This window comes from Pantherophis guttatus, chromosome 13 (assembly GCF_059756535.1).
Source record: "Pantherophis guttatus breed Tessera chromosome 13, ASM5975653v1, whole genome shotgun sequence".
Lineage (NCBI taxonomy): Eukaryota > Metazoa > Chordata > Lepidosauria > Squamata > Colubridae > Pantherophis > Pantherophis guttatus.
In genome coordinates this window covers 17,916,161-17,934,614 of record NC_142075.1, presented here as the reverse complement: position 1 = coordinate 17,934,614, position 18,454 = coordinate 17,916,161, and the positions used below count along the sequence as shown (strand labels likewise).

The window sequence follows — 18,454 nt, the reverse complement described above, 5'->3', positions numbered from 1 at the left end:
GCTTGTAAAACAAACGGATGGGGAGAGAAATGAAAAACCCGCAGGCTTTACAATCGCAAGACAGGCAAAGCTGACAAAAAACGAATTCCACTATACAGACTTTTATTAAACAGAGAAAATGGCTTGTTTTATTAAAAACAGTAGAACCATTCATTTAAACTGAATGACTAGAAACACTTAGCATGATTTTTAAAGAGGCATGAAACAGCCACAACTTCTGAGTACAAGAGAAGGTGGGGCAGTTTTAGGCCACTGAACAAGTCAGGAAAGTTTTCTCTTAAAAATCAAAATGTAGTAAGAATTAACAAGTTCACACAGTATATTAAACACTATACTGTTAAAGGCTGAGGGGGTGGGGATGAAGGGTTGTTTTAAAAGTATTGTATCTTCAACTCAAATAAAGCAGACAGTGCTACTAAAAATGACTTACTGGGAAAGGGAAGAAAGGAAGGAGCTACAGGAAACTGTCTAAAGGAATGTTCCCCAACATGTACTTTATAAATTACGCAATGCGATCCAAACGTACGTCAATTTCTCTGCCACTGATTTTTATGCCGTTCATTATTCTACAGGCCTTTTCTGCCGATTCTGGCGAGTCAAATCTGACTGTTCCACAGCCTTTTGATTTTCCATTCTCCATTTTTATTTCTGCAAACATTACATGACCTGAAAAGTTAAAGCTCAGTTTAGCCAACCATGTGCAGATAGAAGTAGAAATCCTGTAATTACCATCAATGGTTTATCTTTAAAAAAATCAAGTTTACCCACCCTGGGAAAGCTAGTTATCGAAGCAAAGGATTAAACCACAGAGACAAGATTAGATTAGCTAGCGGATTGTGTTATGCCATAGTATGTAGTCACACTGAAGGAGGTCTCAATGCTTAGGGCATCACTTCAAATCTTGCTACATGCCACCCCTTTAACCCCCCCCCACTCCCTTCTGATCCACTCCATGTTTCCTGCTTTCATCACTACAAAGCAAATATTCTTGTTTCTACAGTTAGTTTGTCATGTAATTGATAATAGGTCTTGGTTGTATGACTGGACTTTTTAACATAAAACAGAGCTGAAATAATTTAATGGCTCTTTAATGTTTCGGTCACTGGGGTATATCCAAATAATGACACCTATGGCTATGCTGAATGAAATGTTTGAGTAATGTTAAATACTTTTGGTTATTCTGAGCCAGAACTTAGACACTGCTTATAAATAAAATAAGAACAATGTTAAAGAGGCCCTCTTGGGGCATTTTTAGTTGATCTAGTTAAGCCCCTATTCACATTAAGAAAGAAAAACAGAAGCCAGGTTTAAAAAAACAGAAAGCATAATGTCTAAAACTATATATAAATATCACCTTATGAAGAACACATGTGAAAAGTCTTGCTTTTTATATTTTTACCACAGAATACGGAGAACATAGTAGATTTCCTGCTTTTTAAGGTTTTAGAATGGACAACAGATAAGAACGTATTTTTCTAGTAAAATGCTATTAAATATAAGATAAACATATTTAAAGCTATTCATTTATATATACCAAAACAAGTTTTAGCTACAGATTACAACATATTGAAGAAAGCAGACTTATCTTTTATAAGTAAAGAAATAAATTGCATGTTAAGTCTTTTGATAGAAATTGCAAAATCATTTTTCTCTTTGTGCAAGTTTTCAAACGATACAAAAACCCTTGACATTTTCAGAAAAAAATTTAAGACATACCCTACTCCCTTTAAAATTCAAAAACAGTCTTTTGTTCTGAACCTGATTTCAGTGTGAAACTAAATAAATTTTAACTTATCTATTAAACAGAATATAAAAAGAATTTACCACCAGATGTCTTTATTTGATAAGAATGTCAAAAGCTAAATTGTTGCAATATTCAGATATATCTAAAAAGGTCTTACTTATCAAATATCAGGTTTTTTCATGGCATCCAACCACTAAGATAAAAAAAAGTTTTAACCCTAACTACGGTAATTTATAAGCCATAACAGCATAATTTGCATATTACACTATACCAAAAAACAAAACCATGCTATAGATTAGCATTATCCATGAAACACATTTACAGTATTTCAAGTACTATAGATTATTGCAATGTAAATGTCTACAGAGATTCTCGGTCATCCAGGTTTATGGTTATCCCAAAGGTGCTTTTTCAAGAGGCAACTGGACTTTCTGGTTTTTCTTTGAAAATGTTTCAATTCTCATCCAAGAAGTTTCTACAGAATGGAATCCAGAAAGTCCAGTTGCTTCTTGAAAAAGAATACTGCAATGTAACTAAACCCAGTCAAAATCTGAATCATAGTTTGAAAACCTCAGTTTGGGCAATCACATCTGGATCAACGAACTATAATTTAGGGTGCTCTTACTACCTTCTGAAATCACAGTGATGGTCCTGAGCCCGAACTCTGCAAATACATCTGTCACATAATTCATGGCCTAAGACAGTGGTCCCCAAACTTGGCAGCATAGCTGGCTGGAGAATTCTGGGAGTTGAAATCCACAAGTCTTAAAGCTGCCAAATTTGAAGACCTCTGGCCTAAGAGGAAGCTCGTGTTGGCCAGTTTGTTCCTCAAAGGAAATACCAGAAAGGAACTCAAAGCTTCTCAGAAGGGACAGCTCTTCTCAACCACGCACTTCAAGGGAACACGACATCCCGAGATGCCTGCGCATGTGCCCTCATCTTGTGCAGCATGGTGCTGCAGGTCAAGGCAGACATCAAGAGGCTCCACGGAAGAGAAGAGTAGGAATGGGTCAGAAAGCCACCGATACAGACACTTGTCGTGGCTTGTTAACTCTGAGAGGCAGCCTTATTTGTGCCTAATACTTACCGCACTGGCTGAATTTTTCCTTAAGCTTCTGCCAGGTCAAGTCAAAAGGAAGCTGAAATGAAGATAAGCATAGAGTAGTAACCTTCAGGAGAAAAAGCGGGAGAATTATGCTGCTCATCGGTTTTAATTCAGAGGCTTACATTTCTGACAAATATTTGGTTGCCTTTGGTGCCTACTCGGTCTCTCACACCACTTCCCATGGGGCCAGGCACAAATCCTCGATCCATATCAAGGTTTCTCTCCAGGGCAGATCCCATGGTGGGTCCCATCCGATCAAAACTGGTGCTCATCCGATCCATCCCCATTCCCATTCCCATTCCACCGGTCATGCTATTCATGCCACTTAGTCCACTACCTGCAAAGACAGAGAAGAACAGAGAGAGGAAAAGTGAGTCTTTTAGAATCCCAGGGGGGAAAAAAATCAAGTGGAATTGGGGTGTTTTTTTTGTTTTGTTTTGTTTTTGTTTTTTTGCAAAGGCAGAGGCGTTTCAGCAGAGGGAGCTACGTTGTTCTTGTCAACTGCACTGACTAATGACTAACTTCCCTCTACGGGTTTTTTTTTAATTTTCTTTTTCTATTATTATTCAATTAAGTCTGATTTTCGGAGACTTCCTGAACAAGTCCGTGCAGTTTTCTGGACAAGGTTTTTCAGAAGTGGTTGCCTATTACCTCCTTCCTAAGGACGGAGAGAAACTGACTGGCTCAAGATCACCTAGCTGGCTTTGTATCCATGGCGGGACTAGAATTCACAGACTCCTGGCTTCTAGCCTGCTATCTTAACCATTACACCAAACTGGTTCTCTAGAGATGCCAGGCTGATCCTGCTGCATGTAGAGATGCCAACTTTTATCAATTTTCTTCCGTCTTCCATTCAATCTTTCTAGTTAACTCTCAGTAATTTATGGCTGCAACAGTGGGCGGCCCAGGGAAATGGAAGTTGCCAAACACGGCAAGGTTGAATCTCAACTCAATCTATTTTGAGGCTGTCTCTATAATTTTAGTTGTCAATGCCCTGTAGCGAGTGAAAGCTACGGCTTTATAATAAACTCATTAAATCATGCAGCAATCCATTGATTCCAAAAAGAGGCTCGCTCTATAGGATATTATTAGTTCGGTTACAGCAGCCTTCCAGATATTTTAGTTATTCTGCAACTGGGGCCGGACATCATGGCTTCACACACCATGCTAAACAGGCATGCTATGATTTAGACCTCTCAGCCTGTGTGCCTGCTATTTGCTCAGTGCAGGGAAGGACTGTATCTTAGTGAAACTGCACACACCCTTCAGATGCAATCTCTAAGGTCCAGATGTAAAGGTCTCAGGTTCAACCTCTAACATCTGCTTGGATATAAAGCCATCTCTCTTTGGTCTTATGAAAAAAAACATTGGTTTTTCCGAAAATAAGCATAATGGTTTTCATGAGGATGGAACGGTCAATACATAAAGCCCTTAAGGAATGAGGATTTCCAGAAGGGGTGAAGGCACACAATCACACTTGCAACGCAAAGCATTAATGCACACCCATTTCATTCATCAAACAGCCATGCATGACAACTCAGTGAATCTTCCTTTTACACATTTAAGCCACCCGTGTAATTTATATGCACCTGAAGTATCATACAGCTAGAATTGTCCCTATAATTTTCCTCAAATTCATTATTTCTACAGTTGCCCTAGAAATACACGTCCCCTAAGCAGCAAAACTGATTCACATAAAAGCTTGGTTTCTGAAATGCTCTAATATAGAGAGCTAAAAGCTAAACATAGATATATATATACAGACTTTAATAACCTCTGATTACAACTAAGCCCCATGATCTAGGAAATCCTATTTTTGTGGTGGGGGAGCAACAGCTGATTTTTTTTCCCCCTCGATCCACCTTAAATGCTAAGAAGCCTTTCTACAACTGGATTTATTCTTTGTTAGAACAGATCAACCTACTCATTCCAGATCCTACTGGGCCCATATTAGAAGCTCCCATGCCTCCTGCAAAACCACCAACCATTGCACCACCTAAACGAGGACAGAAAAAAATGAAGTTACATAAATCCATTTCACTTTAAGCTGGGGAACTCTTCCAAACGTCTTGGGGGGGGGGGGTTATAATCATCCACTTACTTCTTCTGAGCATACTATTCAAATACCATGTTTGCCCAAAAATAAGACCCTGTCTTATATCTTTTTGAACCCTGAAATAAGCGTTGGCCTTATTGCCATGCGCTCAAAAGCCCGATTGGGCTTATTATTAGGGGATGTCTTATTTTGGGGGAAACAGGATAGATCTACATTTTGTTAAGTGTCAGGAAAATACCACAAGAGAAGATTCATTACAATTATTCTGACATACAAATTAAATAATCTGTAAGGCTGTTAAGCAGCAAAAGCACCAGATTTTTTAAAAAATTAAGGCTTCTGACTTAGTTTTATTGTCTCAAAAATATAGTACAAATAAGATCCTGCATAGTGTCCCTCTCTGGAGTGAAGGAACAAGCTTTTTTTTTTTTTAAGAAAACCATACTGAGAAGAGAGATAAAAGAAAGATTTTGAGTATGAAGTGGCATCATGCTCATTTGTGAAAAAATGACTTGCTTGCTGCATGCTGGTTATTAGATTCTTGGGGTGAGGGTGGGGATTGGTAGCCCAGAGTCATACCCATTCTCCCAAAAGTGTCTCCAAAACCACGGCTCAAGGCCATTTCGCTTCGACCAAAGTCTCTGTCAAGAGTTCCTCCCATGCCACCACGGAACATATCTGCAAGGAAAAGACAGCATTTCAGCATTTTCTCCGATTCCCGAGAGATGCACAAATCACAATTCTGATGCTCCGATAGTACAAAATCGCTTTTCAGAGGTGGTAACTTGAGAGAATGAGGAAAAGAAAAAAATGAGCTAACTGCTGTTAAATGGCTAAGGAACTCAGTTGCTGTGTATATTTATTTTTGGATGTTTTGTTTTAAAAATTGGTCTTTATTGCTTTAATTATTTTTATACTTGTGAAATTGTAAGCCACTTAGTCATTGATTGAGATGGCCAGCTATAGAAATTGGATGGATGGATGGATGGATCTATCAATCAATGTGAATGAGAAGCCTCTCAAACAGCTCTGTAAGAGGATCACTGAAATTTACTTTTCACAGAACTTTTTAATTAAGTAGAAGACAGCCTAATTCTATATTGTTTATTGTAACCTCTTAAGCCATAATAGCCCATTTTTTTAAAAAAGTCTACTTTGGAAGAATAGGCTAGTCTGATTACCACAGGTAAAATAAAGCTAAACGTACCTCCCATCCCAGCAGCCATGCCTGTTCCTAGGCCACCACTCATTCCGCTACCGAGGTTCCCTCTGAAGTCATCTACGCTTCCCATACCTAGAAAGATTTTATTTTTAACACGATTGCTCGATAGCTTTACATTTTGTATTGTAATGAATAAATGTTTACCTACCTCCCAGTCGGTTGACTCCGCCAAATCCTCCCATATTTGCCATTCCTTTCATGCCACCAAAACCACCAACACCTGAACCGCAAGTGAAGAGTTTTTTATGAATGCCATAACATTTACACAGAAATAAAGGAGCAGGTGAACATACCTACCTCCGCTCATTCTATTCATTCCTCCAAAACCTGGTCCATCCACTCCCATTCCTTAAAATATATGAAAGGAATCAATGCAGAATTATAGCTTTTCTCTTTATTTAGCATACATCTGTAGGCATTTATAATATAGCAAATAGACTGATACATTTTCTTCCTTCTCCTCTCCCTCCCCCCTCCCTATTAATCAGCATTCAAGTGACTGTTAATCTAGACCGATACTGAATTTTAAAAGCTGGATGTCCAAACAAATAATAGAATTGGGAAGGTTATACCTAGTTCAGGGGGGAAAGAGTACCATAAAAAGTGCCAGCATCTACTTTTTCCCCTTTATCTTCGTCTAAGTTAAGAGACCTAACATGTCAGTCTACATTTAGCACCTTCTATAAAAGTCCAGATATTTTCCCCCTTAATCTCGAGATCAAAAAGAGAAAATCTGCTAACCTCCTGGAGTCACGTTCCCCATTCCACTCCCCATGCTTAGTTGGGTGGCGCTGATTGGCTGTCCCCCAGGACCGAGTCCCATTCCGATCCCTCCAAGTCCACCTTCAAAAGCAAAAAAAAAAAAAAAAAAAAAAAAAAATCCATAAAATTTTAAGGGCTATATTTCTCCAGAATGATGTTGTAGCCACGTAAGACTTGAAGACAGAGCTACTTTCTGAAAAGTGAATTGGTAACCAAAGCAAGATTAATAAATGTCAGGGTAATGAAGATTTAAAACTGACCAGCCCCTTTAAGACTGAGGATGAGTCAGCAGGGTTATTGCCCTTTAAGAAGCTGCCTATATAAGGGAGGCCATTAGAGGGCGTCTCTCTCTCCTCATCGTGTTCTCCGTGTAGAATTGAAGAACATTGATTGCTCGCCTGGTATGTGCCTACCACGTGTATGTCTGTATATAGAAGTCTTGTATATAACCACTGTTTGTAATGACAAAACCTCTGTGTCCTGTATGTTGCTTCTGAGTTGTCTCAAAATAGTAGTCACACTGTAAACACTCTGACAATAAACAGCAAAGAAAAGGACCATACTCACGAGGTAACTGAGGTGTCTTGCTATCAGCTGCGCGGAAATCATCATGAGGAATTGATTTGTCATCCTAACAAAAAAAAAAAGTCAAGGTTTTTGAGTGATGTTTCCACAGCTGGGACACACACACCCCTTCCGTGGAAAAAGCCGAAAGGCACAACTCACCATTTTCACATGCATGGGTCTGTCAAAGAGGAACTGCCCGTTGAACATTGCTGAGCACACAGTCAAGGATCCTTGCTTTTAAAAATGAGAGATATTCAACCGAAAAAAACCCCATCTTTCTCTCACATTTACACTACTGTTCATATATATATGAGGTATCACCAATCACTAGTACAACAGTATCAATTGGAACTACAGGAGCTACATTCCAAGAAGGGGTGGACAGAGCAAGGGAAAGACAAAATTTGATTTCATTAATATTTATAAATAATTAAATATAGCTAATAAGATTCTGCCGTCAACACGTTTAATTACTTGTTGCTTTTTTCACATTTAAAATTATGCTTCAGTAGTTCTTGGGGAAGGGGCACAGTTAAAGGCTTCAGATTGTCCACCTCTGATCTAATTTAACAATTCAATCTGCACTGCTGCATATGCAAATTTCAGGTGGGTAGAAAGCACTGAACTGCATGTCAACACTGAGAATTCTGATCGATGGCACAAGAGCAGATTAATTCCCTTTTAAAATGGTGCCCGTTTGCTGATGAGTTGGTAAAAGCACAGAGTATGCAGGTGTGATGAAATAAAGCCACCTTTTTCAAACACTAATTCAAATCAGACGGTGAACCACTTGTGCGGTTTCTTCAATGCAGGAAAGCACTGAATTACAACCCCGGTGTTTATAAAAGCTATGGGGGGTGGGGGGATGTTTGAGGGAAAACTGGGATTTCTGAATTTCATTATCAGCTTCCCTACATTTCATAATGCAGGTAGCACTGCATCCCAGCTATGAGCACTTTCGCCTAACAGGAAATAGTTATCTGAAAATTAATTATCACAACAAAACAATTTGTATGCCAACTACGTCACTGATTTAAGTCTTGTTCAACCATAGTTTAAAAGCTCTATTATCAGAACACTTTTCTTATACACAGCAGTGACACACAACATCACAAATACTATTTGTTTTCCATATCATCTTCCTACTTTTTCTAATTATTCTGTTAGTTTTTCAAAAAGAGAGCAATTCCTACCACCAGGGCATAGCAAAAAATAATAATTAAATCACTAATAAACAGCTTTTACAGTTGGATTAGCAAAGTAGTTGGAAATAATACTCCGGCTTCTTCGTTTTCCTCAGATGATTAAGCTTTTCCCAAGCCAAACCAACTCTCAATCTACATGCTTGCCATTCCTTGGGAAATGATCAGGTATTAATTCAGGGTGCACACCAATTCTGATTAAATCGAAAATCTAATTATCTGCTCGGATCCAATACAAAAATCCCTTTCTAAAAAAGTGGGAAAACATTCCAACAGTACAGGAATTTGGAGTTTCAAGATGGCATTGGGCATGGGCAACAATGAGGGATACTAGTGTGTCCACAGGTACAATTCCAGAAGAGAAATACAGAGTTTTTAAACCACTACAAACTATTATAATCCCTGAATAGCTGCCAATCTATCCCTACCCCAATACTGCCTCCAACAGATACCCTCCAAAATATAGGATCAGTACTGAAACTTCAGTTACTGTTCAAAAGCTTGCTCTCTGTCAAAAAGATAAATTGCTGGCAGAGTTTACAAGCAACCAAGCCCTCTCTGAAGTCAAATATGATAGGAACAATGTTTTATTTGCTTACACAGACTAAACTTGACAACATCGTTCTTTGATCAGATTGGCTTGTGAGGATACATATTGCCTGAACGGCTTCAATGGGCTGCTCAAAAGTCACGGTTCCCATCCCCCGACTTTTGCCGTCTTTGTCTTCTTTGATATCCGCACGTTTTACCGTTCCAGCAATGCTGAAGACTTCCTTTAATTTCTTCCAGCCAACCTTAAAGTCAAGCTTAAAAAGACAAAGATTCCATGGGACAGACGAACAAAATTTTGCCTCTTCATTCTGTTCATGCTCTCAACGCAACTGCACCTGTTCTTTCGTTTTTCAACATGCTGACAGAACAAAAGAAGCAACACCCCTCATTTCCTAATGAAGAGTTATTAAAAAGGCTAATAAGGAAAAGTATTAAAACACGATTATTCATTTCCCATCGATTACAATATCCACATGAGCAGTTCGTGAATTTTGAAAGCAGATTCCAAAAACATTTGAGCTAAAAATTCTTTTTTAAAAAGATAACAACTAAATCTAAGAACTTGGAGAAAATCAAAACATGCAAAGACAACATCAAAGGATATCTATCAATGCTTAAGATCCCATTAAAATCAGCATAGCTCTTCTCTCTTAATGATAACAATTGTTTAGGAATCTCCACTGCTTTTCTATTACTTACATTGGCAACAAAAATGGTGGAGCCAAGCCTGCCAGCTTGTAGGTTGCTGATAATCTCAGGAGGAATGTTTGGGTTATTAAGTATAGAAGGCGGTAAATTCATTAAGCCAGGTGCTATATCTGGACCATGTCCGCCTGTAAACGGCCCACTCCCACGCTGCAGTGCCCTGCGGGCGTGCTCACCATCCAGATCCTACAAAATAGATAACATAAAGAAAATGTGCATCAATTGATCCTGAGTCAGTAGTAGTAAATATTAAAACAATTTTAAATTCCATGGAACCTCCACAAAGCAGGTGGCATTCTTAGCAGGGGCAGCGGAAGGAAGAGGTATTTCATGTTGATGGAGACCTAGCTCCCTCACTTCTATAAGTTGCCTTGAAAGAAATATCATCCATTGTCACTTCCTATTGTGTTACTTCCAGGGGTCAGCAACCTGTGGCTCTGGAGCCACATGTGGCTCTTTCATCCCTCTGCTGCGATTCCCTGTCCATAGTCAGCTCCACAACTGATACGGCTTTCAGTTAGGATAGGTAGAGGAAAAAGGACGCCGCACTAGGAGGAGACACTATGGTGGGGGGAACCGGACTTCCGGTTGGCTCCAGAATTAAACGGGAGGCTTCCGGTTAGGGCCTTCGTGGCTCTTTGAGTGTTTACGGTTGCCAACCCCTGCCCAAAGATCACCCAAAATAGGTAAGTCAAACTAATGTTTTTTTCCAAACATCAAATTCAATGATTTTAGAGTTATCTGTTAATATCATCTGCCGAAGACGTATTTCATGAAGGCAGGATTCATAGACCGGAGATACTGACACCACATTCGTTTCCACCTTGGTTTACAATTAGGCAGTCAGAAGATACACAGATTCAAGTTATATAGTATTTAAAAACCATCATTCAACCAACTCTAGATTTAAAGCTTGCAAGTAGATATATTACAAGTCTCACAGGAAATCAATAGTGCTTGACAAAGCACTCTTACTTGCAAGTTCCATTATTCAGGGGCCTGATAATTTTCTTATTAAATCTTAAGGCTGGAACCTACTTGCATTACCATTTTACATATATATTTGCAATTTTAAAGAATTTGCACTTTTTGACATCTATTGTTTTTTTGTGGAAGTTTATTATTTTGCAAAATATCTGTAACTCTATTCCAGTTCTTTTATTTTAAAAGAAAGCTACAATGTTGTGCGGTAAAAATATAAACATACCTCTTTTATGTTAAGTGGTCTTCCGTTAAGATCATATTTATTCATGGTCTCCAGTGCTTTCTTTACAAATTCTTCATCTTTGAATTCAACCACACTGGATTAAAAAGAATTAAATGCTTATTTATCTGTTTACTTTTCTAAATAGCACAAATATTAAGGGGAAAAAACATAAAACACACTTACCCACAACCCTATATCCACGAGAAGGTTTGTCAATGCAGGAAACAACAAAAATAAATGAAAAATAAATCAGTAAATGTCGTTGCTGCACTAAGATTTTAGACAAAATGAAGAATAAAGTCTGAATAAAGAACAGAAATTTTTGGAGTGGGAAGGCCACTTTTAACTATAATTTATCCTACCACCATTTACTCAAAACATTTTAGTTATTTTGAAAGGCAAAGAAGGTGGGCATTCAATTTGTTTTATTGCAGGTTTTTTCTATTAGGATTCTCTTAAACCAAATCATATACAGAATGTGGAAATGGCACACAGACAGCTTTATCCACAAAAAACCTGAGAATATCCATTACTATCCTTGGACTGTTATCTTGAGGAATATTCACATTTTCTATAATAGGATGGCAGTTATTAACAATTGTTGGTGTTGTTGCCTTCTTTAAAAAGAAACATTTGATTTTAAAAAAGTTACTCTTTAACCAGCTTTGGTTTTTTTTTTTTTATTTATTTATTTAATAAAAATTCCCAAGGGTCAAATGAAAATTGCAGTTAAATAAAAATCTTAAGGGGGAAATAATCAAACACCAAACAGGTTTTTCTGATTACATTTGAGTCAAACCTGCGTTTCTCGTGTTCACAGAGGAGGCTCAGACTTACTATAGTTTGAACGTTTGACCCTTTTAAGAAGAAAGACACAAAGCAGCTTTAAACATTCTTTGCACAAAATTATCTCCCTTGTTGCAGGTATCTCCTACCTAACAGCCAACTTCTTCCATTCTCTTTTTTTAAAAAACCTAGACAAGTTTTTTTAAAAAAAAAACCTAGACAAGTTCAATAATCCAAAATAGTCCTGCACTCTTTAGGCTCATCAAAGTTTATACTCAGCCTCTAGTTAGAATGCTACACTTAATTTATCATTTCAGTTAATTTTTTTTCCAGTCTTCAACTTAAACACACTGAACACAACAGAAATCCTAGAGTGAGCTGCTGTTTTAAATTAATTAGGTAAATGCCATTTATTTAAAACACATATTAAAAGGGCTTGTCCCTTGCATCCAACTACACAAATTTAAATAAAGGTTGACAAACTGTATCTGATACAGAAACCTCTGTCTGTAATATCAATATTAAAAAAATGAAACTTACTTTCCAGTTACTGGTACAAGTATTATACAAAAGTAAAACTGCTGAGGAACTTTAAACCTCTAGCAGATGTTTGCCCATGGCACTTACCCTTGATTTTCCTTCTGCATCCTTAAACAGCTCCACGTATGTAACCTCACCAACTACATAAGACATACAAAGGGAAAATACCAAGAGACAATGCATTTAAACACCAGTGTCTTTCTTTGCTGTGTCCCTTGCACAACTCTACAGAGAAACACCTATTATTCACCAACAATCAAAACCAGACCAACATACCTCCTGTCAAGGGCTATATAATTTAGCTAATTTTCAGGAATATGCAACAGCCACATTCTCAAAAGCTAGAAAAAACAACTATGTTTAACCTAATTCATACTATAGATCATATTTTGGCCAGTATGATATGGTTGGTGAACAAGTTCAGATATACAGATAGTCCCTTCACCTATCAATTAGAACATCAACAATAAACACTTTTCAGTGACATTTGTCATCCTGCTAACAACAGCTGTTTTAAGGTGACTTTCTCCCTGAATATCTTCAAATAGTAAAGAGGTTGCCTTCAATAGAATAACCAATTTACAAGAGTCAAAAAAAATTTCACAGCAAGCCACACACTTTCTAAAATAGTTTCATTGCATAAAACCAATCATGTAGTCACGTCACCTTACAACAGATACGCCTAGCACAATTAAAAGGTTTGTTTTGATTAAAGTACCTAGAAACCAAATATTCTTGGCATGATTTTGAAGCAATCGTATTTTCCCAGATTAATACAAAACTAGCTTTTGACATTTCGTGAGTTGAGATTTCACCTGTCCCAGACCTGCCCGTGGCAAGAAGTTTGAGAAATTCAAATAGTTCTGTCAAACTACAACAGTAGTCACACACTTGATAAGAGCTCCAGACAGACAAGTCATGGCAGAAGTGACAAGGCAGACAGAAATAATTCCACAGCCGGATTCCACCAAGGAAAAATACTGAAAAAATCTTTTTGAGAGGTATCCTTTATCTTTCATACTTAGGAACACACTAAGTAGTGCTTATATTCAGAACTATAGCTAGACATAACACACTCGCTTTAAAAGTTCATTCATGAGAATTGGCATATTCACTACACTGTCCGTTGTTGTACTAGTAGAGGAGGTTGGATACTTCGTTTGTTTACCAGACTGTCCTGCAATGCAAATGTCTCCAGCGAAAGAAAAAGGGGGAAATAGACATATGAAGCAGAAGTTGGAAAGGACACACCAAATTTGCATGATTTTATAATATTTCAGATATTTATGATTGTCCCTTTTTTTTTGTGTCAGTGGAGAAGACGGCAAGAAGTAAGTTACCTTTCTCTCTCATAAGATCTTTAATGGACTGCCATTTCATGTCATATGGGATGTTGCTAATGAATACTCTATTACGATTAACACTCTTCTTTTCCCCAGTGCCTCCTGCACTCTTTTCCTTTGTGTATGGATGAAATCTATTCCTGTGTCCAAGAGACGGGATGGCCTTTGGTTTTGAAATATACTTTGCTTTCGCTGGTAGGGTCTCATCTTTTCCTGTTTCATCATTTTCCCTGCATTTGGAAAGAACAGAGTTACGATGGTTTTGGAATGTAGGATTATACTTGCTTTTAAGCCAGTGTTTCTCAACCATGGTACCTTTAAAATATGTGGACTTCAACTCCCAGAATTCCTCAACCTCCCATAATTTAACCCAGGGGTCAGCAACATGTGGCTCTGGAGCCGCATGTGGCTCTTTCATCCCTCTGCTGCGGCTCCCTGTTGCTGGTTGGCTCCACAGTTGATAGGGCTTTCGGTTAAGACAGGTAGAGGAACAAGGATGCCGCGCTAGGAAGAGACTCTGGGGGGGAACCGACTTCCAGTTAGGACCTTTGTGGCTCTTTTGAGTGTTTAAGTTGCCGACCCCTGGTTTAACCAAATAAGCCACTTAAACACGAACAAAATTCTCAGAACAACTATGAGACCCTGGTACATTCGGGTTATACTGTACCAAGTGGTCATATAAGTACTCTTGGATCTTCTCACTCAACATGGTCAAGTTTTAAATGATGTATACAAGTGTGCAATTTTCCATTTTTCATATGAATGCAGTGCCTCTTAAGGCCAGATACCTATAATTTTACCAGCGGTAGATGTATTTGTATCTGCACTATCTTATGTTTTTATGAAGGACTGCCACATTAATGAATCCAGATTGTAACTGTGCATGAATGTATGAAACATGAAAACACATGAAGCCAAACCAAAGTATGTGTCTAAATATCACAGGCTGGCATGCTTAGATGCATCCTTACTTGTTTGAAAAGACCAAATGAATTGTTTGCAAAGTAAAGAAAGTTAATTTCTCTTCTATGAAGTTATAATCCCGAGGGACAGTGTTATTGCCATTAAAACAGATTCTCCTATGAACTTTGCAGATAGTCACATAACTGCTTTGTTTTTCAACAGATCCGGAGAGCTGACTTGATGAAAGCAAACATCCTTTTACAGGAGCAAATGTATAGCTGTTGTACAATTAGCGTAAGATTTCTACAAATGGTCCTACATTCCAGAGTTTTTTGTTGTTAAGATAGGAAGCTTACAAGAAGTACCTAGAAGTACAATAATGTACTATAATTGTATCAGATGGCTGATACAGCTGTCACAGCAATATCTTGTAATTCAAATGGCGACTTGCATTTGATTAATACTGAATGCCACCTCTTTATGAATAAAATGCCACTTGTTTGCTTTATAGAAGTGGGAAGAAAAAACAAAACCCTTTACTATCCATGATTATTCAAGGAAAAGGAAGGTCAAAAGAACAGAGATATCCACATTCTACCTAATTATAATAATCCTGCATCAGCTGGACATGTGCAAGTCCCCTCAGACCCCTTCTAAGGGCAGGGCGGCTTGCTTGTTACCTGTGGAATCCATCCCAGAATAAGGCTGAAAAACAATTGCAGGAGGTGAAAGCTTCTGCCAAAATAAAAGGCCAAAAAAGGTCAATGTTTTTTGGTTTAGTAGTTGCAACCTTCTAGCCGGTTTGAATTCAGGTTGGGCCAGCCAACAGCAAACATCCCACCGGAGGCTGGTTCAACTGGGGCTTATCATCGAGAATCAAGGTGTTTCGTTCATACCATAGGACCAGTGGTGGAATTCAATTTTTTTTTTACTACTGGTTCTGTGGGTGTGGCTTGGTGGGCATGGCAGGGGAAGGATACTGCAAAATCCCCATTCCCACCCCACTCCTGGGGGGAAGGATACTGCAAAACCTCCATTCCCACCCCACTCCTGGGGGGAAGGATACTGCAAAATCTCCATTCCCACCCCACTCCTGAGGGGAAGGATACTGCAAAATCTCCATTCCCACCCCACTCCTGAGGGGAAGGATACTGCAAAGTCTCCATTCCCACCCCACTCCTGAGGGGAAGGATATTGCAAAACCTCCATTCCCACCCTACTCCTGGGGGGGGAAGGATACTGCAAAATCTCCATTCCCACCCCACTCCTGGGGGGGGAAGGATACTGCAAAATCTCCATTCCCACCCCACTCCTGGGGGGGAAGGATACTGCAAAATCTCCATTCCCACCCCACTCCTGAGGGGAAGGATATTGCAAAACCTCCATTCCCACCCCAATCCTGGGGGGGAAGGATATTGCAAAATCTCCATTCCCACCCCACTCCTGGGGCCAGCCAGAGGTGGTATTTGCCTACCGGTTCTCCAGAACCTGCCGAATATTGCAACCCCTGCATAATCCTAGAGTCCAGGGCTGTAGAGTGAAGGCCACAGGCTACGCATACCTTTTCCCCTGCTTTGCTGTTTACAATCTTACTTGAGCCTGCAAACAATGGCAGGAGCAGGAGGAGGAGGAGGAGGGGAGGCCCTGAGGCCTTGGAAGAATTTCTGCTCCAACCATCCCTTCCCCCACCCCCACCCCCTCAGTTTCAAGATGCTAGAGAGGAGACTAGCATGGGGGGCTTCATGTTTACCGGCTTGGGGGGGGAAACCAAGTCTTCCCCCTCCCCCTTCAGCTCATTGAACTTGACTCCCCTTTTATAGGGGCGAAAGGCTGTCCCTCCTCCCTCCCCTTAGGGCAGCCCCCCCCCGCCCCCTCCTTCTATCCGCAAAGCCCCTCAAAAAGGCTTCCTCACCACGAAGCACCCCCCCCCTTTTCTTTTTCTTTTTTTTTAAACGGCCAAGCCGCCCGCCTGCCTTCTCCCACCACGAAGAACGGGGCGGTGGTCCATAAACACAGAGAGAGAATTAGAGGGGTGGGGGAGAGAAATTTAATTTAATTTAATTATTTCCAATTTATATTCAGGCGACTGCCTTCGGGCTCCTCCGTGGGGGAGAAAGGACCGGCTATTCCCCCGCTATTCCAACCCCACTCGCCGCGCGGCCTAGGCGGCCCGCCGCATCCCCGTCCTCGAGTAGAGGCTTCGGGCCCGGTCGCCACGCCCCCTTCCCGGCTCTAAGACCCGCGGAGCGGGAGCGCGCATGCGCGAACGTCTCCCCCGTCTCTTCCCCCCCCCCTCTTTCTCTTAGGGCGCACGCGTACATTTTCACCCCGTTTGTGCTCCCGCCGCCCTCGGCCAGGCCCGCTCCGCCCGCTTCTTCCTCCTGCTGCCGGTCGTGGTCGTTGACGGTGGCCACCTCGGCTTCTCCCATCGGCGGCGGCGCGGCCGAGCCGGCCTCGTACTTGTCATCCTCCGCCATTTCCTCAGCCGTGTGCGAAAAAAAGGGGACGCGGGCAGAGAAGAAGAGCGCCTCCTCCTCTCAGCCCCTCAGCCACTCGCTCCGCAGCGGCTGTGTGCCGTGCTCTCGCGAGAACCGAAACATCGCGGGAACGGGAAAGGGGAGCCTGGGAGCGAGACGGGCCGCGGCTCTGTTGCTATGGCGACGGGGACTCTTCCACCCACCTCCTTCCCCTCCCGCCTCGAAGAGGCGAGCGTGTGGGAGAGCCTTGCTCTTATCAGCTGTTCGATTCCCCGCTGCTTCCTCGCCAGCTCATTGTTTTATTTTTACGTATTAAAGTAATTTATATATAGTCGCCCAGATCACACATTAACAGAGTTGGAAGGGACCTTGTAGGTCAGCTAGTCCAACCCCCCCCACTCAAGCAGGAGACCCTACACCATTTCTGACATGGCAGTCCAATCTTTTCTTGAAAGTCTCAAGTGATGAAGCTCCCACAGCTTCCAAAGGCAATTTCTGTTCCATGGGTTGATTGCTCTCATTGTCAGAAAGTTCCTCCTTATTTCCAGGTTGAATCTCTCCTTGTTCAGTTTCCATCAATTATTCCTGGTCTGGCCTTCAGGGCTTTGGAAAATAGCTTGACCCCCTCCTCTCTGAGGAAGCCCCACAAATATTGGAAGATGCTATCCTGTCTCCCCTGGTCCTTCTCTTCACTAGCCATGCCCAGTTCCTGTAACTGTTCTTCGTATGTTTTAGTCTAATAATCCTGGTTGCTCTCCTCTGCACTTTTTCTAGAGTCTCAATGTCTTTTTTTATAGTGTGGTGACCAAAACTAGATGCAATACTCTAGGTATGGTTTTACTAGGGCTTTATAGAGTGGTAGTAGTACCTCGCTTGATCTTGATTGTATCCCTCTGTCAATTATCATTAGATTACTCAGGGCCCCCATGCCTGATGGTGATTATTAATGTCCATCATTGAGATGGACATTTATTTTATTTCATTATCGCATTTACATGCCAGTCAATCTCACACAATGGACTGTAGATGGGGCATTATTTTCTTGGTTTCCTCATACAGTTATTTATCTATCTATCTATCTATCTATCTATCTATCTATCTATCTATCTATCTATCTATCTATTCCTTAGATAGGATCCCTGTTTCCACACTGTCTCACATGGCTGTATTATCTATCTATCTATCTATCTATCTATCTATCTATCTATCTATCTATCTATCTATCTATCTATCTATCTCTTAGATAGGATCCCTGTTTCTACACCATCTCACATGACTGTATT

General features: G+C 40.3%; 1 protein-coding gene across 1 annotated transcript; it reads right to left on the bottom strand.

The window, feature by feature from the left end:
* Nucleotides 1-85: 85 nt before the first annotated feature.
* Nucleotides 86-17,302, bottom strand: MYEF2 (myelin expression factor 2). Its single transcript, XM_087878212.1, has 18 exons — nt 17,014-17,302; nt 13,789-14,021; nt 12,536-12,588; nt 11,306-11,313; nt 11,123-11,216; nt 9,910-10,101; nt 9,311-9,464; nt 7,616-7,665; nt 7,457-7,520; nt 6,869-6,970; nt 6,425-6,475; nt 6,276-6,347; nt 6,113-6,199; nt 5,485-5,583; nt 4,774-4,845; nt 2,972-3,186; nt 2,832-2,883; nt 86-666 (listed from the first exon to the last, which is right to left on the bottom strand). The coding sequence occupies exons 1-18, from the start codon at nt 17,169-17,171 to the stop codon at nt 503-505; spliced, it is 1,920 nt and encodes a 639-aa protein (XP_087734338.1). The 5' UTR covers nt 17,172-17,302; the 3' UTR covers nt 86-502.
* Between the last annotated feature and the right edge of the window lie 1,152 nt (nt 17,303-18,454).